We start from the raw sequence: 19,345 nt of genomic DNA on the forward strand, positions 1-19,345 counted from the left end.
TATCCCCGGTGTGTTGGTTGCACAGGTAGATCAGTATCCCAGGTGTGTTGGTTGCACAGGTATCAGTATCCCCGGTGTCTTGGTTGCACAGGTAGAGCAGTATCCCTGGTGTGTTGGTTGCACAGGTAGATCAGTATCCCAGGTGTGTTGGTTGCACAGGTAGATCAGTATCCCAGGTGTGTTGGTTGCACAGGTAGATCAGTATCCCCAATGTGCTGGTTGGACAGGTAGGTATCTGTAGGTAGGTATCTGTAATTCTGGGGCAGTTGGATCCATTGTATATTCCATTGCACATTATAGATATGCAATTATCACCAACCAACCCAATTGCAATCCTGGCAACAAGACGCTCAGTTACAGTTAGTATGTAGCCTGCGGGGGGTAGATAAGTGCTGGCTAATCCTTGTCACCTCTAATTAGCCCTCCCTTACTGCCATTGTCCTCCTGGGCCGTTACCTCCACTCCCCACTCTCACTGCTCGCTCTGATCAGCGCTGCAGCCCGGGCAGTGGCGCGCTCGCTGCAGTCTCCTGTGTGTCTGAGCGCTGCTGCTGCTGCGTGTGTACAGCCACTGCTGGCTGCTAGGGACGCTGCTGCTTGGCGACAGGTGCGGCTGCCGTGCCTGTGATTGGGTCTGTGTGCCCCTGGCCGGCAGTTATATATCTATAAGTGTATAAGCATGGCACTCTGCATATTACACAGCCCCAAGCCTCATACAGACATCACCCCGATCACTGCCACAGCTGCCAGCATGCAGAACAGGAGGAAAGCCTTTGACAGGCTGTGCCCAAATAGGATAGCTGGTGGTATACCCAGCAAGCTGCAGGCTAATAAGAAGCAGGACAAGGCAGAGAAAAAGGTAGGATCCTAATGCTTCATCCCATAGCATTGGAGGGGACATGCAGTATATATGAGGCTGTGTTATGCATTGTGCAATTGTCTACACACAGGCAGCAAAGGGGACATTTGCAGAGCCCTCTGGCCCAGTCACTATATATGTGGACCCATCTCCAGGTGCAGTTGATGCAGGTAAATCTTTGCATCTGTCTACATATTGTGGCCCTGGAGCTGTGGCCCTGGAATTGTGTCGTCAGGTAATGCTGCTGTTGTGTGACTTATTATTTTCCCGTTTGCCCTGCAGCTTTGTCCACAATTGATTGGCAGGATCTGGCTGATTGCAACTCTGTCATACAGCTGGACGCCGCTAGGGGCACTCTCACGCAACAGGTAAATGCACTTCAAGGGTGCACTTCAAAGTATATGGGCTAAGTGACACTGCTCAATAAGAATGTTCATTTAAGGGACAATAAACACCTGATGTGTCCCTACTCATTCTCATCAATCCCTTCTAACTGCATTCAAATAAACCAGAGTCCAGGTCTAAAAGAGTGACCCAGTTCACCCACTTTGCTCTGAAGTAGGGAGAGAGATAAAGGAGAGAGAGTTTAAGTACAAACCAATCAGCTTCTAAATGCCATGTTACAGAGTATGTTTGAGAAATGACATGAGCTGATTGCTTGCCACTTTATATCCACTTTATCTCTCTCCAATATTTGATACACGTCACCATAGTATATATTTACCATTAAGGAATATTTACAGAGCAGATATTCCTGGTGTCTGTGGTTCCTTTGTACAGGTGTCTAGTATGACAGTTATGTAATTAGGTGTTAATTCTGCCCATCTGTAATATATTTTCCCCATGAATCCTGCATACAGATATAAACCTTGGCAATCCCACATCTTTAATTAGGAATTATGTTATTCGTTACGATGAAAATCGTATGTCCTTATAGAGACAAGTATTTCTTTCAAGATATCACAGATTAACCCTTTGAGTGCCAACGCTGCTTTGAGCGAGCCTCGAAATATCCAGAAGAACAAACGCAGAACAATAGTTATATTTAAAACAAACAAATAACTATAAAGCTGTTTCCGAAAGTCTACCTGTCTGATTCTTTACTGGCTGACACATGTACTTATAGAATGGGATGGAGAGAGCTGCTGCCACCACGTCCTATGTGATTGTTCAGCATATTAGCGTGCAGTCAGTGGATGGCTATATGTACATTGCCCTCCTGGGTAGGTACCCAGCCCTGCCAGCACTATGAGGACATGTATATACTGTAGATGAGTGTATATAGCAGGTGCATGCAGGGCTGGCTGTGTCATTGTGTTGTGGAAACGATCTGATGTTACTACAGAAACTGAAATATTCGTTATTCCCTGGTGCAGGTATCAGTGCCCCCTCCTATACCAGCCCCTGCAACCTGCTGGGCTCCCCCACTAGTCACTACCACTCCTGCCAGCCAGTATGTGACAAGCCATAGGGCCAGATCATAGTCCTTTATTAACCCTTTCCCAGCTAGATAACACTGGAGCATAAGATATACAGTATATAGGTAGGCAATCCTATGGCAACAGATAATAGCAACTGTTCTTACAAGAGCACATGTACATCTGTAACATTGTACATTAACTTGCATTGGCCCTGGTACAGAGCCTGGGATTGGTTACAGTTATCTCTGTGCCACCCTGGCCCATTATTTGCTGTTCTCTCCCAATTTCAGTGCCCTCTAGTTACACCCATCTACAAGTCACACACATCCTTTTCTATATATAGCCCTTGGCACCACAATGCTATTGCTTCATGGCTGGCACTGCCAGTGTGTTTGAAAAAGGATTATGGTCAGATTTCAGTTATGTGTTACAGTATTCCTGCCAACTGTACAAGATACTGGGCTTTCTGTGCCAGGCTCTGTGCCAAGCTATAACCACACAGTAATATAGCAGGTACTAATGACTGTCCCCCACCCTCTCAGGGACAAGAACCTGCTGTGTGCTGTATAGAGATCCATATTGGATGGACAATGTACATTCATTATAAAACTGGCATTGTAATTGAAGTTTGAGTCCCTAAAGCCCAAGCTGTGGAACTATAAGTCTCAGCATGCAATATGTGATTACATAGAGAAATATTGCATGCAGGACAATGAGTGCTGTGGTGTTCTGCAGGGGCGGATCCAGGATAAAATGACAGGGGGGGCACCATGATAAAAAAGGGTTTGGGTGGGGGAGGGGCGGTATTAGTGGTGCCAGTGTACATGCTAAGAGAGCGGCAGGAGAGGGTGGGAATGGAATTAAAACTAGGCCCTGGCATTTAAAGTACACAGGCCCACCATGGCGACAAAAGTGAAGGAAGTAGTTGTGCGCGTGCCAAAGGCGCGCTCCAGAAAAGGGTGTGTGGCCAGTCAACAGGGGGCGTGTCAACACCATATACAACTTCTACACAACAAAATACTAGACCCCATTATACTTGCCCCTTACACATGATGCCAAATGGAATGAGCCAAAATTGACATAATGCCACATGGATTGAGCCAAAATTCAAATAATGCCACATGGATTGTGTCAAAATTCACATAATGCCACATGGATTGAGCCAAAATTTACATAATAACACACACGGATTGAGCCAAAATTCACATAATGCCAAATGGATTGTGTCAAAATTCACATAATGCCACACGGATTGAGCCAAATGCATAAAATGCCATACGGATTGAGCCAAAATTCACATAATGCCACATGGGTTGAGCCAGAATTCACATAATGCCACACGGATTGAGCCAAAATTTACATAATGCTACACGGATTGGGAAAAAATTCACATAATGCCACACGGATTGAGCCAAAATTCTCATAATGCCACATGGATTGAGCCAAAATTCACATAATGCCACAAGGATTGAAACATAATTCACATAATGCCACATGGATTGAGCCAGAATTCACATAATGCCACACAGATGAAGCCAAAATTCACAATACACTTCATAAACAGGGACATTGTCCACCAAAGGTGCGCATTAAACATTTACACCATAATGTCCATTACACGTTAAGTTACACGCCATTATGTCCATTATGTGTTATGCCAAACACCATAATGCCTATTAAAAATTATGCTACATAAGAGCAGAGAAGTGCTGCTTCTCTACATGCTCATTGCCAAGGGTTCCATGCTCATTGCCAGAGGTTCCATGCTCGCTGCCATGTGGGATTACATGCTCATTGCCAAGGGGGAATACAGTACATGCTTGTGGTAAATGGGGGACAGCCGCCGCCAGGCAAAAGTGATAGCCACTGACAGTGGCAGAGCCTGGCTGTATTCAGAGCACTGCAGGTCCCGGCTATTTGAAATAATACCCCTTTCACACCAGAAAATGCATTCCCAGGTTGGCCCCTTTTACACCAGCCTAGTCCCTGCATTTTCTGGTGTGAGGGGGAGAGAAAACCACCCCTCCCCCCTTTAACCAGTTATCTCATTTAACCGGCTATATCTTCGGAACCAACTGACCCATTTACATGAGACAAGTATTATATTGAAGAACTTTTGAGTGGGCTTTGAATGATTTTGGTCCAGTGAAACTGGAACGTTTGGTTCCAGAGTAATCTGCCTTCAAAATCATGAACAGCCATGAAATTACATTTCAAAAATAAAAAAAATTGGTTTACACGCAATATCTCTGGAATCGATTGATCGATTTGGACCAGCCTGGTATCATATTGAAGGCCCAGCGATTTGGAATTGAATGATATCAACCACAAGCTTCTGTGATGCCAGGGCGAGAACTGGCAGCCATCGGAACCGGGTGGGGGTCGGAATTGACGGGTCCCATATTATCCTATGGGGAAAAAACGTTACAGGTTTGCCAGGCGATATCTCCGGTTCCCGGGAGGCTAGAGACACGGGGCTGGGCTCATTGGAAAGCCCTGGTCCTCAGCTACAAAATAAATGACAGGGGGGGCACGTGCCCGGGTGCCCCCCCCCTGAATCCGCCACTGGTGTTCTGTGATCATTATGCAGTGATCAGACACGTGATCTGATCACTATGTGTAGTGCAATGTAGTGTAATCACTGTAGGTGATCAATGCAATTACTGGGAGGCTCCCACACCTCCCATTGTGTGGATGGATGCCCGGCTCCCCCAGGCAGTCTGTGTGTCCAGTGCCCCGGGGTGAGCTCTGCACATTGGAGCAAACAGCCTGGGTTAATCTGTCACTTGAAGGGCTTTGAGGAATGTTCCCATAGTGAAGGGCAGAGATTGGTTAAATTTCGACCAATCAGGAGGCAGCATAGAGTGTATAGGAACAGCACAGTGACGGATTCAGTACAGGTTCTCCAGACTGTGAGGACACCTGATACACCTGCTGTACACCTGCTGCAGCCCTGCCAGTGGTACCTGTTACTCTGCACACACGCAGATCACTACATCACCAGCCTCTGGAATACAGTCCCATTGTTAGAGATGGCAGTGCAGACCTGTCCCTTTAATTTCCCAGCATATGGATATGAGTACCAGGTATGTGACCTGCCAGGGTCTCCTCCTGCACCCCTACACCTGGATCTGTGCACTGCTGACACCTGTGTCTGTGTATTTCAGGGACATTGCCTGCAAAGTGCTCCTGACTTTGATCTGCAGGAATTCAGGGATGCTGTGGACAGCTTTATTGCCGGTAAGTTTTACCTATGTCCTGCAAGCTGTGGTGGAACTACAAGTTGCAGGATGTGATTTCAGATCCTATTGTCTGGGTATGCTGATCCTTGTAGTTCCTCAGCTGCAGATCTGCAGTGATGCCTACCTGTAGTTACATCCAGCTTGGCTCATTGTACAATGTATGTTACTGGGCACTGTGAGCAGCAGTGACTTCATGGGGAACATGTATATTATATACAGTAGCTGTGACTTCATGGGGAACATGTATATTATATACAGTAGTGGTATATAATGGGGAACATGTATATTATATACAGCAGCGGTGACTTCATGGGGAACATGTATATTATATACAGTAGTGGTGACTTCATGGGGCACATGTATATTATTTACAGCATTTGAGCATTGGTACTTGATGGGGAACATGTATGTTATATACAGTAGTGGTACTTGATGGGGAACATGTATATCATATACAGCATTGGTACTTGATGGGGAACATGTATGTTATATACAGCAGCGGTGACTTGATGGGGCACATGTATATTATATATAGCAGTGGTACTTCATGGGGAACATGTATATTATATACAGCAGTGGTACTGCAGGGGGCACATGTATATTATATATAGCAGTGGTACTTCATGGGGAACATGTATATTATATACAGCAGTGGTACTGCAGGGGGAACATGTATATTATATATAGCAGTGGTACTTCATGGGGAACATGTATATTATATACAGCAGTGGTACTTCATAGGGAACATGTATATTATATACAGCAGTGGTACTGCAGGGGGAACATGTATATTATATATAGCAGTGGTACTTCATGGGGAACATGTATATTATATACAGCAGTGGTACTTCATAGGGAACATGTATATTATATACAGCAGTGGTACTGCAGGGGGAACATGTATATTATATATAGCAGTGGTACTTCATGGGGAACATGTATATTATATACAGCAGTGGTACTGCAGGGGGAACATGTATATTATATATAGCAGTGGTACTTCATGGGGAACATGTATATTATATACAGCAGTGGTACTTCATGGGAAACATGTATGTTATATACAGCAGTGACACTTCATGGAGAACATGTATATTATATACAGCAGTGGTACTTCATGGGGAACATGTATATTATATACAGCAGTGGTGACTTCATGGGGAACATGTATATTATATACAGCATTGGTACTTGATGGGGAACATGTATATTATATACAGCAGCGGTGACTTCATGGGGAACATGTATGTTATATACAGCAGTGGTACTTCATGGGGCACATGTATATTATATATAGCAGTGGTACTGCAAGGGGAACATGTATATTATATACAGCAGTGGTACTGCAGGGGGAACATGTATATTATATTCAGCAGCGGTGACTTCATGGAGAACATGTATATTATATACAGCAGTAGTATATCATGGAGAACATGTATATTATTTACAGCAGTGGTACTTCTTGGGGAACATGTATATTATATTCAGCAGCGGTGACTTCATGGGGAACATGTATATTATATACAGCAGTGGTACTGCAGGGGGAACATGTATATTATATACAGCAGTGGTACTTCTATAGAAGACTAGGTGCATTGGAAATAAGTATATTATATACAACAGTAGTACTTCTATAGAAGACTTGGTGCATGGGGAACATGTATATGATATACAGTATTAATACTTTTATAGAAGACTTGGTGCATGGGGAACATGAATATGATATACAGCAGTAGTACTTCTATAGAAGACTTGGTGCACGGGGAACATGTATATTATATACAGTAGCAGTACTTCTATAGAAGACTTGGTGCATGGGGAACATGTATATGATATACAGCAGCAGTACTTCTATAGAAGACTTGGTGCACGGGGAACATGTATATGATATACAGCAGCAGTACTTCTATAGAAGACTTGGTGCACGGGGAACATGTATATTATATACAACAGTAGTACTTCTATAGAAGACTTGGTGCATGGGGAACATGTATATGATATACAGTATTAATACTTTTATAGAAGACATGGTGCATGGGGAACATGAATATGATATACAGCAGTAGTACTTCTATAGAAGACTTCGTGCACGGGGAACATGTATATTATATACAGTAGCAGTACTTCTATAGAAGACTTGGTGCACGGGGAACATGTATATTATATACAGTAGCAGTACTTCTATAGAAGACTTGGTGCACGGGGAACATGTATATTATATACAGCAGCAGTACTTCTATAGAAGACTTGGTGCACGGGGAACATGTATATTATATACAGTAGCAGTACTTCTATAGAAGACTTGGTGCACGGGGAACATGTATATGATATACAGCAGTAGTACTTCTATAGAAGACTTCGTGCACGGGGAACATGTATATTATATACAGTAGCAGTACTTCTATAGAAGACTTGGTGCACGGGGAACATGTATATTATATACAGTAGCAGTACTTCTATAGAAGACTTGGTGCATGGGGAACATGTATATGATATACAGCAGCAGTACTTCTATAGAAGACTTGGTGCACGGGGAACATGTATATGATATACAGCAGCAGTACTTCTATAGAAGACTTGGTGCACGGGGAACATGTATATTATATACAGTAGCAGTACTTCTATAGAAGACTTGGTGCACGGGGAACATGTATATGATATACAGCAGCAGTACTTCTATAGAAGACTTGGTGCATGGGGAACATGTATATTATATACAGTAGTAATACTTCTATAGAAGACTTGGTGCACGGGGAACATGTATATTATATACAGTAGCAGTACTTCTATAGAAGACTTGGTGCACGGGGAACATGTATATTATATACAGTAGCAGTACTTCTATAGAAGACTTGGTGCATGGGGAACATGTATATTATATACAGTAGTAATACTTCTATAGAAGACTTGGTGCACGGGGAACATGTATATTATATACAGTAGCAGTACTTCTATAGAAGACTTGGTGCACGGGGAACATGTATATTATATACAGTAGTAATACTTCTATAGAAGACTTGGTGCACGGGGAACGTGTATATTATATACAGTAGCAGTACTTCTATAGAAGACTTGGTGCACGGGGAACATGTATATTATATACAGTAGCAGTACTTCTATAGAAGACTTGGTGCACGGGGAACATGTATATTATATACAGTAGTAATACTTCTATAGAAGACTTGGTGCACGGGGAACGTGTATATTATATACAGTAGCAGTACTTCTATAGAAGACTTGGTGCACGGGGAACATGTATATTATATACAGTAGCAGTACTTCTATAGAAGACTTGGTGCATGGGGAACATGTATATTATATACAGTAGCAGTACTTCTATAGAAGACTTGGTGCATGGGGAACATGTATATTATATACAGTAGTAATACTTCTATAGAAGACTTGGTGCACGGGGAACATGTATATTATATACAGTAGCAGTACTTCTATAGAAGACTTGGTGCACGGGGAACATGTATATTATATACAGTAGTAATACTTCTATAGAAGACTTGGTGCACGGGGAACGTGTATATTATATACAGTAGCAGTACTTCTATAGAAGACTTGGTGCACGGGGAACATGTATATTATATACAGTAGCAGTACTTCTATAGAAGACTTGGTGGTCCGGTCTAATGACCTTTCCTGGTCATCTATAGATGGGTTATATGTTGAGTCTGGATCTCCTTACCAATGAGAATACCAATCTCTCCCCAGACCAGTCCACTCACATGCAGAGCGGCTTGGGCGATACAGACTTCCACCTGCCCCCCTGCGATGTGTACGAGCAATGCTTGCCCCCTGCAATGCACCCTGGCCAGATCCTCACTGTGCAGCCCATCCACACGGAGCAGTACTGGAGGGACGTGGCCGATCACAACCAGAAAGCCCTGGGAGATGCTCTGGTGCAGAACAACCAGGTATGAGATGATGCGCGCAAGCCTATGTCAGCGCTATACAGTATCACTGCAATAAGTGATGCACAATGCTATATGTCAGTGCTATACAGTGTAACTGCAATCAGTGATGCACAATGCTATATGTCAGTGCTATACAGTGTATCTGCAATCAATGATGCCCAATGCTATGTCAGTGCTACACAGTGTATCTGCAATCAATGATGCCCAATGCAGTATGTCAGTGCTATACAGTGTAACTGCAATCAGTGTTGCCCAATGCAGTATGTCAGTGCTATACAGTGTAACTGCAATCAGTGTTGCCCAATGCAGTATGTCAGTGCTATACAGTGTAACTGCAATCAGTGATGCACAATGCAGTGTGTCAGTGCTATACAGTGTAACTGCAATCAGTGATGCACAATGCAGTGTGTCAGTTCTATACAGTGTAACTGCAATCACTGATGCCCAATTCAATGCCAGTGCTATACAGTGTAACTGCAATCAGTGATGCCCAATGCAATATGCCAGTGCTATACAGTGTAACTGCAATCACTGATGCCCAATGCAATATGCCAGTGCTATACAGTGTAACTGCAATCAGTGATGCCCAATGCTATATGTCAGTGCTACACAGTGTAACTGTAATCAGTGATGCCCAATGCAGTATGTCAGTGCTATACAGTGTAACTGTAATCAATGATGCCCAATGCTATATGTCAGTGCTATACAGTGTAACTGTAATCAATGATGCCCAATGCTATATGTCAGTGCTATACAGTGTAACTGCAATCAATGATGCCCAATGCTATATGTCAGTGCTATACAGTATAACTGTAATCACTGATGCCCAATGCAGTATGTCAGTGCTATACAGTGTAACTGCAATCAATGATGCCCAATGCAGTATGTCAGTGCTATACAGTATAACTGCAATCAGTGATGCCCAATGCAGTATGTCAGTGCTATACAGTGTAACTGCAATCAGTGATGCCCAATGCAGTATGTCAGTGCTATACAGTGTAACTGCAATCAATGATGCCCAATGCTATATGTCAGTTCTATACAGTGTAACTGCAATCAGTGATGCACAATGCAGTGTGTCAGTGCTATACAGTGTAACTGCAATCACTGATGCCCAATTCAATGCCAGTGCTATACAGTGTAACTGCAATCAGTGATGCCCAATGCAATATGCCAGTGCTATACAGTGTAACTGCAATCACTGATGCCCAATGCAATATGCCAGTGCTATACAGTGTAACTGCAATCAGTGATGCCCAATGCTATATGTCAGTGCTATACAGTGTAACTGTAATCAGTGATGCCCAATGCAGTATGTCAGTGCTATACAGTGTAACTGTAATCAATGATGCCCAATGCTATATGTCAGTGCTATACAGTGTAACTGTAATCAATGATGCCCAATGCTATATGTCAGTGCTATACAGTGTAACTGCAATCAATGATGCCCAATTCAATGCCAGTGCTATACAGTGTAACTGCAATCAGTGTTGCCCAATGCAATATGTCAGTGCTATACAGTGTAACTGCAATCACTGATGCCCAATGCAATATGCCAGTGCTATACAGTGTAACTGCAATCAGTGATGCCCAATGCTATATGTCAGTGCTATACAGTGTAACTGTAATCAGTGATGCCCAATGCAGTATGTCAGTGCTATACAGTGTAACTGTAATCAATGATGCCCAATGCTATATGTCAGTGCTATACAGTGTAACTGCAATCAATGATGCCCAATGCAGTATGTCAGTGCTATACAGTATAACTGCAATCAGTGATGCCCAATGCAGTATGTCATTGCTATACAGTGTAACTGCAATCAGTGATGCCCAATGCAGTATGTCAGTGCTATACAGTGTAACTGCAATCAATGATGCCCAATGCTATATGTCAGTGCTATACAGTGTAACTGCAATCAGTGATGCCCAATGCAGTATGTCAGTGCTATACAGTGTAACTGTAATCACTGATGCCCAATGCAGTATGTCAGTTCTATACAGTGTAACTGTAATCAGTGATGCCCAATGCTATATGTCACTGCTATACAGTGTAACTGCAATCAGTGATGCCCAATGCAGTATGTCAGTGCTATACAGTGTAACTGCAATCAGTGATGCCCAATGCTATATGTCAGTGCTATACAGTGTAACTGCAATCAGTGATGTCCAATGCAGTATGTCAGTGATATACAGTGTAACTGTAATCAGTGATGCCCAATGCTATATGTCAGTGCTATACAGTGTAACTGCAATCAGTGATGCCCAATGCTATATGTCAGTGCTATACAGTGTAACTGCAATCAGTGATGCCCAATGCAGTATGTCAGTGCTATACAGTGTAACTGCAATCAGTGATGCCCAATGCAATATGTCAGTGCTATACAGTGTAACTGCAATCAGTGATGCCTAATGCAATATGTCCGTACTGCAATCACTGATGCCCAATGCAATGTCAGTGCTATACAGTGTAACTGCAATCACTGATACACACATGCAATCTATAAGCGATAAATAGCGATATATCATCAGTATCCTTAAAACCTGCTGCAGCCTCTTCATTATCTACATAATAATGACATTTATTTCCCCATTGCAGCTGCATGTGACACTGAGTGCAAAGCAGGAGGAGATTCAGACCCTCAAGGAGAAGAATGATCAGCTTAAAGAGCTCGCTGACCAAGCTCAGCACTTGGCGACCGTACTAGATGTATGTACTAATTTGGCAAAATCCACAGACTGTAATTTCCTATTCTGTCCACAGAGGGCGCCAGAACTCTAACGAAATTACATTCAATTTTAGATTATTTTATTTATTTAAAGATATAATTCATTAAATAAATACATAACCCTATGAGGCACTTATGTATTCTTTAGCTTCCCTTCTGGAGCTGGAACTTGGTGGGACTGCTATGCTATTACTGATGCCTGTCCTTGTGTTTCTCTACTATATCCCTATAGATTGTAAGCTTGCAGCAGGGCCCTCCTACCTCTAAGTCTGTCTGTTGTTACCCAGTTTGTTTTATCACTGTCTATTATTGTAAAGCTCAACGGAATCTGCTGCGCTATATAAGAAACTGTAAATAAATAATAAATAAATACATTATTATTATTATTATTATTATTTATATTGTGCTACAAATTTACATTGCACTGTACAGAGATTGTTTTACTTCATTCTCATCAGTGCCTGCCCCAGAGTAGCTAGCAGTCCACATTTTTCTTTCAAATTTTTTTGCATTTGTATAAATGCAGAATCGATTTATATTTGTCCTGTACGGTGCTGCAGATAGTGTCCCCATCTGTCTAATTGTGTCACTGATAAGTACGGTATATCGTTTCTTGAGCTAAAGTTAACACTGCTGTCTGTTCTGCAGAAGCTGATGAGTCGTCAGTCCAGAGGTAACGAAGCGATTTCTCCCGATGGATTACCCACCAGGCCACCAGTAAAAAGAAGCTTAGAGGACTTTTACCCCCCCAGCAGTGACCAGAGCTGTAATCAGATGGATGAGATTTTACAGGAGATTTCAAAGAAGTGCAGTATTACCCAGATGGGTGGGAGCTACAGCGGAGCTAAACGTCCTAGACTGTATTCTGAGGACGGCATGGACTGCCAAGAAGAGGTGACCACCACTATCAAAATGTGTGGCGCGTTTCATGGCCTGCAGACCTCCACAGTGCAAACCTCTGTGAATTTGGTTGACACTGACTTAGAAGAAGATATCTCATTCAAGACCTCTATCAAGGACCACTGCACAATCCGGACACTCGCTTTCCCCCAGGGAAATGCATTTACCATTAGGACCAATGGAGGCGGATACAAGTTTAGATGGGTCCCTAACTGAGTACAAACGCAATCAGCTAACTACACTTCCAGAATCTCGTAATGCTGCTGGGTACCAGAACTACCACCAGAGGGCGAGCAATGCCAGTAATGGACTTATGTCACCTGGACTTGCAGATATTCTGCTGTTAACTCTGTATCCAAGGTTCTGCTGCTTCTGAAAAAAAACAGGTTTGCTGTGCAAGCCCCTGGACACGTTTCTCGCTCTAGTTTTTATATTTTCTGAGGTAACATGAAGAAAATCTGTCACTGAAATGGATTTTTTCGTAAACATTTAAGTGTGCGTTAACAATTGTTGGCCTACAGCAGTAATTGTCAAACTATGGCCCTCCAGCTGTTGTGAAACTACACATGCCAGCATGCCTGGCCATAGTTTTAGTATTCACTAATAGTAATACTGTGGCAAGGCATGATGGGACTTGTAGTTTCACAACAGCTGGAGGGCCATAGTTTGGACATGCCTGGCCTACGGCATTGCACTGTGTAAGCCTTATTGTATTTGTAGTGAACCTGCCAAGATGGAATACATATAAAATAGGCCCATCTGCACCAGTATTAAATTGAATGCATTTCTCAATACTTTAAGATGCTCTCATTCCTGGACATAGCAGTGGCTACATTATTGTGCATTAAAATACAGCATATCAGTTCACTAGTAAATGGCAACACCTCAGAGGTAAGAGGCAGCTTGTTATTTACTAGCAATTAGTGACTTCAATGTAGGGAAGGCCATCGACGTCTCAAAATCATTGATGGTCTATGACCGATGTTGAATACATTTTCCGTCTGTGGTGGGAAAACCATATAGTTTCTCACCATCAATTATGCACAGGCAACTAATATATATAAATATATATACATACCTTCCAACATTGAATGGGAGGGAAGAGGGACGCTTCGCCTGCAATTTTGGGGGCGTGGCCTCACGACAAGTAGGCATGGCCTAATGCCGTGAGATTACAGCCCGTTTTCACCACTGTGGGGGCATGGCTTGCGGCTCTGGGAGCTGCTGGCTATGTCCCCAGCCCGTCAGTCTGCAGGAATAGATGAGTCTATTCACAGATACAGGGGAACTCCTAACTGCCCCCCCACCAAGGGACACTGCCGGCCCCGGGCGGGATGTGGGAACGTCCCCCCAAAAAAAGGACGTTCCTGCAAAAAGTGGGACAGTTTTATATATATATATATACACATTTAAATGTACAAGTCCTGCCGAGTGCCGCTCAACCCCCTCCCCTTATATATATATATATAAAATTTACAAATTGCTGGGACATGGAGCTTAGCACTACTTCCAAACTTCCAACACCCCTATGAAGCTCCACCTCTGGCACTCACTGGTCCACAGCCTGCTGAATAGTAAAGAAAATGTGACCATTGTTGGGTGAAACCATCGATGGTTCTCTTGCAGATGATTTCACACCATCGAGGTTACCTATCAATGGTACCATTGATGGGCCACCCACCGATGGTCATCCCTACTTCACTGAAGCACGAGGTACAAGGGGGCATGTCCATGAATGTTTCTTAAGTCCACAAAATGGCTGCCTCAACCAGGGCTGCTGGGAAATCTGTTGGGCTCCGGTACTGTTAGCACTGACCACATCCCATTGACAGTACCAGTGTAGCCACATCTTGGGGGTGTTGCTGTGCCTTCCTGACAGATCTGGGTCTCCAAACAACCCTGGCCTTGCTAATTTGAACCTTCTCACCTTCTTGGACCCCCTACCCTCCATTGTTTAATACAATGGACAATGATCATCTGTATTTTAAACTCACAACCAGCAGTATCATTATATGTGCAGAGCAGGATGAGAGTTGGAATATCCACTGCCTGTAAATCACAGGCTGTTTGTACTATTACAGGGATCTAAAGTACCCACTCATTGCACTGACCCCAGTTCCAAAAACTATTTATATACATACCCATGTAATCAGTGGAATAAACCTAACACGCTGCTACAACGTCACTGTCGGGACAGGATTGCAGGTCGACTTATTTGTATATATTGTAAATATTTCATTTTCATTGTAGTGTAAATATATATATGTAACTTAAAGTGGCCAATGTATGTTTTACATGTCCTTGACATTCTAATGAATTATGGTTTAACACCGCATTATAGTCTATTTTTGTGCAAATGTTTTCTAAGTAAAATTATTTATACACATTATTGTTTGTTTGACTTTCTTCTGATCCTTTCTAAGGCCCTTATTCTGAATCGGACGGTACGGCCCGCGTGCGGCCGTACCGCCGATGTTTTTAGTCTGCACATGCGCAGAGGTCAATCTGCGCATGTGCAGCCCCATTCGCCGCAGACGTATTTCGTCCGCCGCAAAGGGGGCGTATAGGGGCGTGAGGGGCTTCATACCCTCATTTCCCTATGTATACGCCCCGCGTTTCATGGGCGTTCCCATGCAAACGCGGGGCGTATGCATGCTAATCAGGGTATGACGCCACTGATGGGGGCGGAAAGCTGACGTCGCCGGATGTCAGCTCTCAGCCCCCATACAAGCTATCACACGGACGATTGTCCGTGTGGTCTCAGCTTGCGGGAGCTGCTGGGGCGTGCGGACCTGCCTTCGATGGTCGACGACCATCGAATGCAGGGGGCAGCTCCCACCATGGTGGAGGCGTACGCCCCACCATTTTTATGCGGATCGCCAGCCGTCCGTGTACGGACGGCCGTGGCGATCCGTCTCGTGGGCGGGGATTGGTTTGTGCGGCCGGAGCACCGTGTGCGGCTCCGGCCGCACCAACCAGAATAAGGGCCTAAATATGGTTAAAGTCAAACGGAACCGGATCCAGATGGTTAGATCGACAGTCAATATGTCGACAGAATATAGTTGACAAACGCAAGGTCAACAAAGACAAAAGTTCGACATGACAAAATGGTCGACACGTGGAAAAGTTGACATGAGTTTTTGTGAATTTTTTGTACATTTTTATACTTTACCATTCACGTGGATTTCGGTAGCATGGTGAGCGAAGAGATACACTAATTTGATACACAAATTGATACTGTACAAACAAAAAAAAACTCATGGCCAAGTTTTCATTAGTCAACCCTTTTCCCATGTTGGCCTTGTGCATGTCTACTGTTTGGGCCGACCTAGACATTGTCGGCAATAATAACTCTTAACCCTATGATTCATACACAACAGAACTGTACGGAATCTCAGTGGGTGTTATAAGTACACAATCTATGAGGTTCAATGTTAAACAGTTTAATGTGGCTTGGACTGTGGGGTAATTCTGCGACGTATATATTATATATATTATTATATATATATTACAAGAAAATAGATTTCGTTTTTTTGCGGCAGGGTGCTAAAACACTCCACCTGGAAATTAGTTTCCCAGGAATTCTCTCTTAAGGTGCCCACAGACGCATCGATCCCGGCGTGCGTTGTGGGCTTAACTAGCACACATAGCATCGCATCGTATGCCTTGTGCATGCGATGCGATGCTATGCTATAAAAAGCTAGTACAAAAAGTATGTGCAGCACATACTTTTTGTACTGTGCGATGAGGTGCCGCGGGAGCGCGCACCCCATCGCATAGCATCGCACCGCCGGCATCGGTGTGTGTGTGGGCTCCATTATGCGCAGATGTATCAAGCTTCAAAACATGATAAAATGGAGCGTGATAAACAGCCAGCCAATCAGCTCCTACCTGTCATGTTACAGGCTGGGTTTGAAAAATGACAGGTAGGAGCTGATTGGCTGGCTGTTTATCACTCTCCACTTTCTAAATATGGTTAAAGTCAAACGGAACCGGATCCAGATGGTTAGATCGACAGTCAATATGTCGACAGAATATAGTTGACAAGCGCAAGGTCAACAAAGACAAAAGTTCGACATGACAAAATGGTTGACACGTGGAAAAGTTGACATGAGTTTTTGTGAATTTTTTGTACGTTTTTTATACTTTACCATTCACGTGGATTTCGGTAGCATGGTGACCGAAGAGATACACTAATTTGATACACAAATTGATACTGTACAAACAAAAAAAACTCATGGCCAAGTTTTTATTAGTTAACCCTTTTCCCATGTTGGCCTTGTGCATGTCTACTGTTTGGGGCGACCTAGACATTGTCGGCAATAATAACTCTTAACCCTATACACATACACAATAACACAATACACAAATACACAATAACTCATACACAACAGAACTGTACGGAATCTCAGTGGGTGTTATAAGTAAACAATCTATGAGGTTCAATGTTAAACAGTTTAATGTGGCTTGGACTGTGGGGTAATTCTGTGATGTATATATTATATATATTATTATATATAAATTACAAGAAAATAGATTTCGTTTTTTTGCGGCAGGGTGCTAAAACACTCCACCTGGAAATTAGTTTCCCAGGAATTCTGTCTTAAGGAGCCCACACACGCACCGATCCCGGCGTGCGTTGTGGGCTTAACTAGCACACATAGCATCGCATCGTATGCCTTGTGCATGCGATGCGATGCTATGCTATAAAAAGCTAGTACAAAAAGTATGTGCTGCACATACTTTTTGTACTGTGTGATGAGGTGCCGCGGGAGCGCGCACCCCATCGCATAGCATCGCACCGCCGGCATCGGTGCATGTGTGGGCTCCATTATGCGCAGATGTATCAAGCTTCAAAAACGTGATAAAATGGAGCGTGATAAACAGCCAGCCAATCAGCTCCTACCTGTCATGTTACAGGCTGGGTTTGAAAAATGACAAGTAGGAGCTGATTGGCTGGCTGTTTATCACTCTCCACTTTATCACTTTTTGAAGCTTGATACATCTGGCCGTAATAGACCAAAGTCTCTGGGGCCCTGTTTTCAAAGAGTTTTAGCTATTTAAAACTAGTTCTGTGTGGTAAATGTTGCTCCACCTAATCAGCTCCTGTCATTTGTTTGAAAGTATGACAGTTGGAAGCTAATTGGCTGGTGCACCATTTATCATATGCAATGAGTTTTAAATAGCTAAAACTTGTTGATAAATGTGCCCCTAAATACTGAAGGCAGGATTGGTTCCTGAGCTAATATAGTATAATAAAAAACAAAACATTCTACTTTGGATGAAGATCCAACACTGAGTAGGATCACCTGTGTATAGTTAGTCCACCACAGATGGAATAAGAACTCTCCATGACTTCAAAAGAGGGGTGGAGTTTTGGGCAACAGTGGCAGTTTACATGGTAATAAAGACTGTTCGAATTTAGTATGAAATCCCGACGCGGAATCCCAACCGCCGAAATCCCGACAAGGGGGGAACATGGATCGCCCCCCCCCCTTGCGGGCTCGCTGCGCTCACCACGCAGTGGGCCCGGTGCCTCGCTACGCTCGGCACACTAATTTATTCTCCCTCCAGGGGTGTCGTGGACACCCACGGAGGGAGAAACTGTGGGGATTCCGGCGGTCGGGATTCTGAATGCCGGGATCCCGACCGCCGGGATTTAAACTGCATCCCGACTGTTCAACTATATCCCCGTACACACGGGGTAGATATATTGCTCAGCAATATATTACTCTGTGTCTTCTGTTCATCAGCGACCATGTTCATCAGGGGGAGATATATTGCTCAGCAATATATTACTTCTGTTCATCAGCGACCATATTACTCTGTGTCTTCTGTTCATCAGCGACCTGCTCAGCTGGTTGCAGGAGCATGTTCCTGCGACCAGCGATCACTACAGGGGTAAAAACGGGAGCACGCACCCGGCGATATATCGCCGGTGCACACTCCCATCGCGGGCAATATTACACAAAATCGCCCCCGTGTGTACGCACCTTTACTTATGTTTAATTAGCAATGATGACTTGTGTGACAATGGCATGGAGAAAACCAAAATGAAGTAGGGATAATTATAAATGGCTAAAGATTCTGCAGCAATGGCTGATAATGTGCTTTTTCCATTAGCAAAACATTAATTGGTGGCATTTCTTGTGGGGGAGTTTCAGTGTATCCCAGTAGTGTGAGGTTTTCATCTGCTGACTAATTCAATGTTGTACCCAGGGCTATTTTTGTGCAGGCTCCAGCAAGAACTGAGGCCCTTATTCTAGTTCACTCTT

The 19,345-nt window shown here is 43.5% G+C and overlaps 1 protein-coding gene across 2 annotated transcripts; it reads left to right on the top strand.

Annotated features, from left to right (window-relative positions):
- The first annotated feature begins 682 nt into the window (after positions 1-682).
- MCIDAS (multiciliate differentiation and DNA synthesis associated cell cycle protein) lies at positions 683-15,418 on the top strand. Of its 2 annotated transcripts, XM_083153674.1 has the most exons (7): positions 683-858; positions 950-1,028; positions 1,141-1,226; positions 5,447-5,519; positions 9,242-9,444; positions 12,041-12,151; positions 12,819-15,418. In XM_083153674.1, exons 1-7 carry the CDS (start codon positions 751-753, stop codon positions 13,284-13,286), a joined length of 1,128 nt encoding a protein of 375 aa, XP_083009800.1. In that variant the 5' UTR covers positions 683-750; the 3' UTR covers positions 13,287-15,418. The 2 variants fall into 2 exon arrangements, with proteins under 2 accessions (XP_083009800.1, XP_083009809.1); XM_083153683.1 differs by lacking the exons at positions 683-858; positions 950-1,028; positions 1,141-1,226 and adding an exon at positions 5,181-5,365.
- The last annotated feature ends 3,927 nt before the right edge of the window (positions 15,419-19,345 follow it).

The sequence above is a fragment of the Crinia signifera genome, chromosome 1, assembly GCF_055691185.1.
Source record: "Crinia signifera chromosome 1, ASM5569118v1, whole genome shotgun sequence".
Taxonomy (NCBI): Eukaryota; Metazoa; Chordata; class Amphibia; order Anura; family Myobatrachidae; genus Crinia; species Crinia signifera.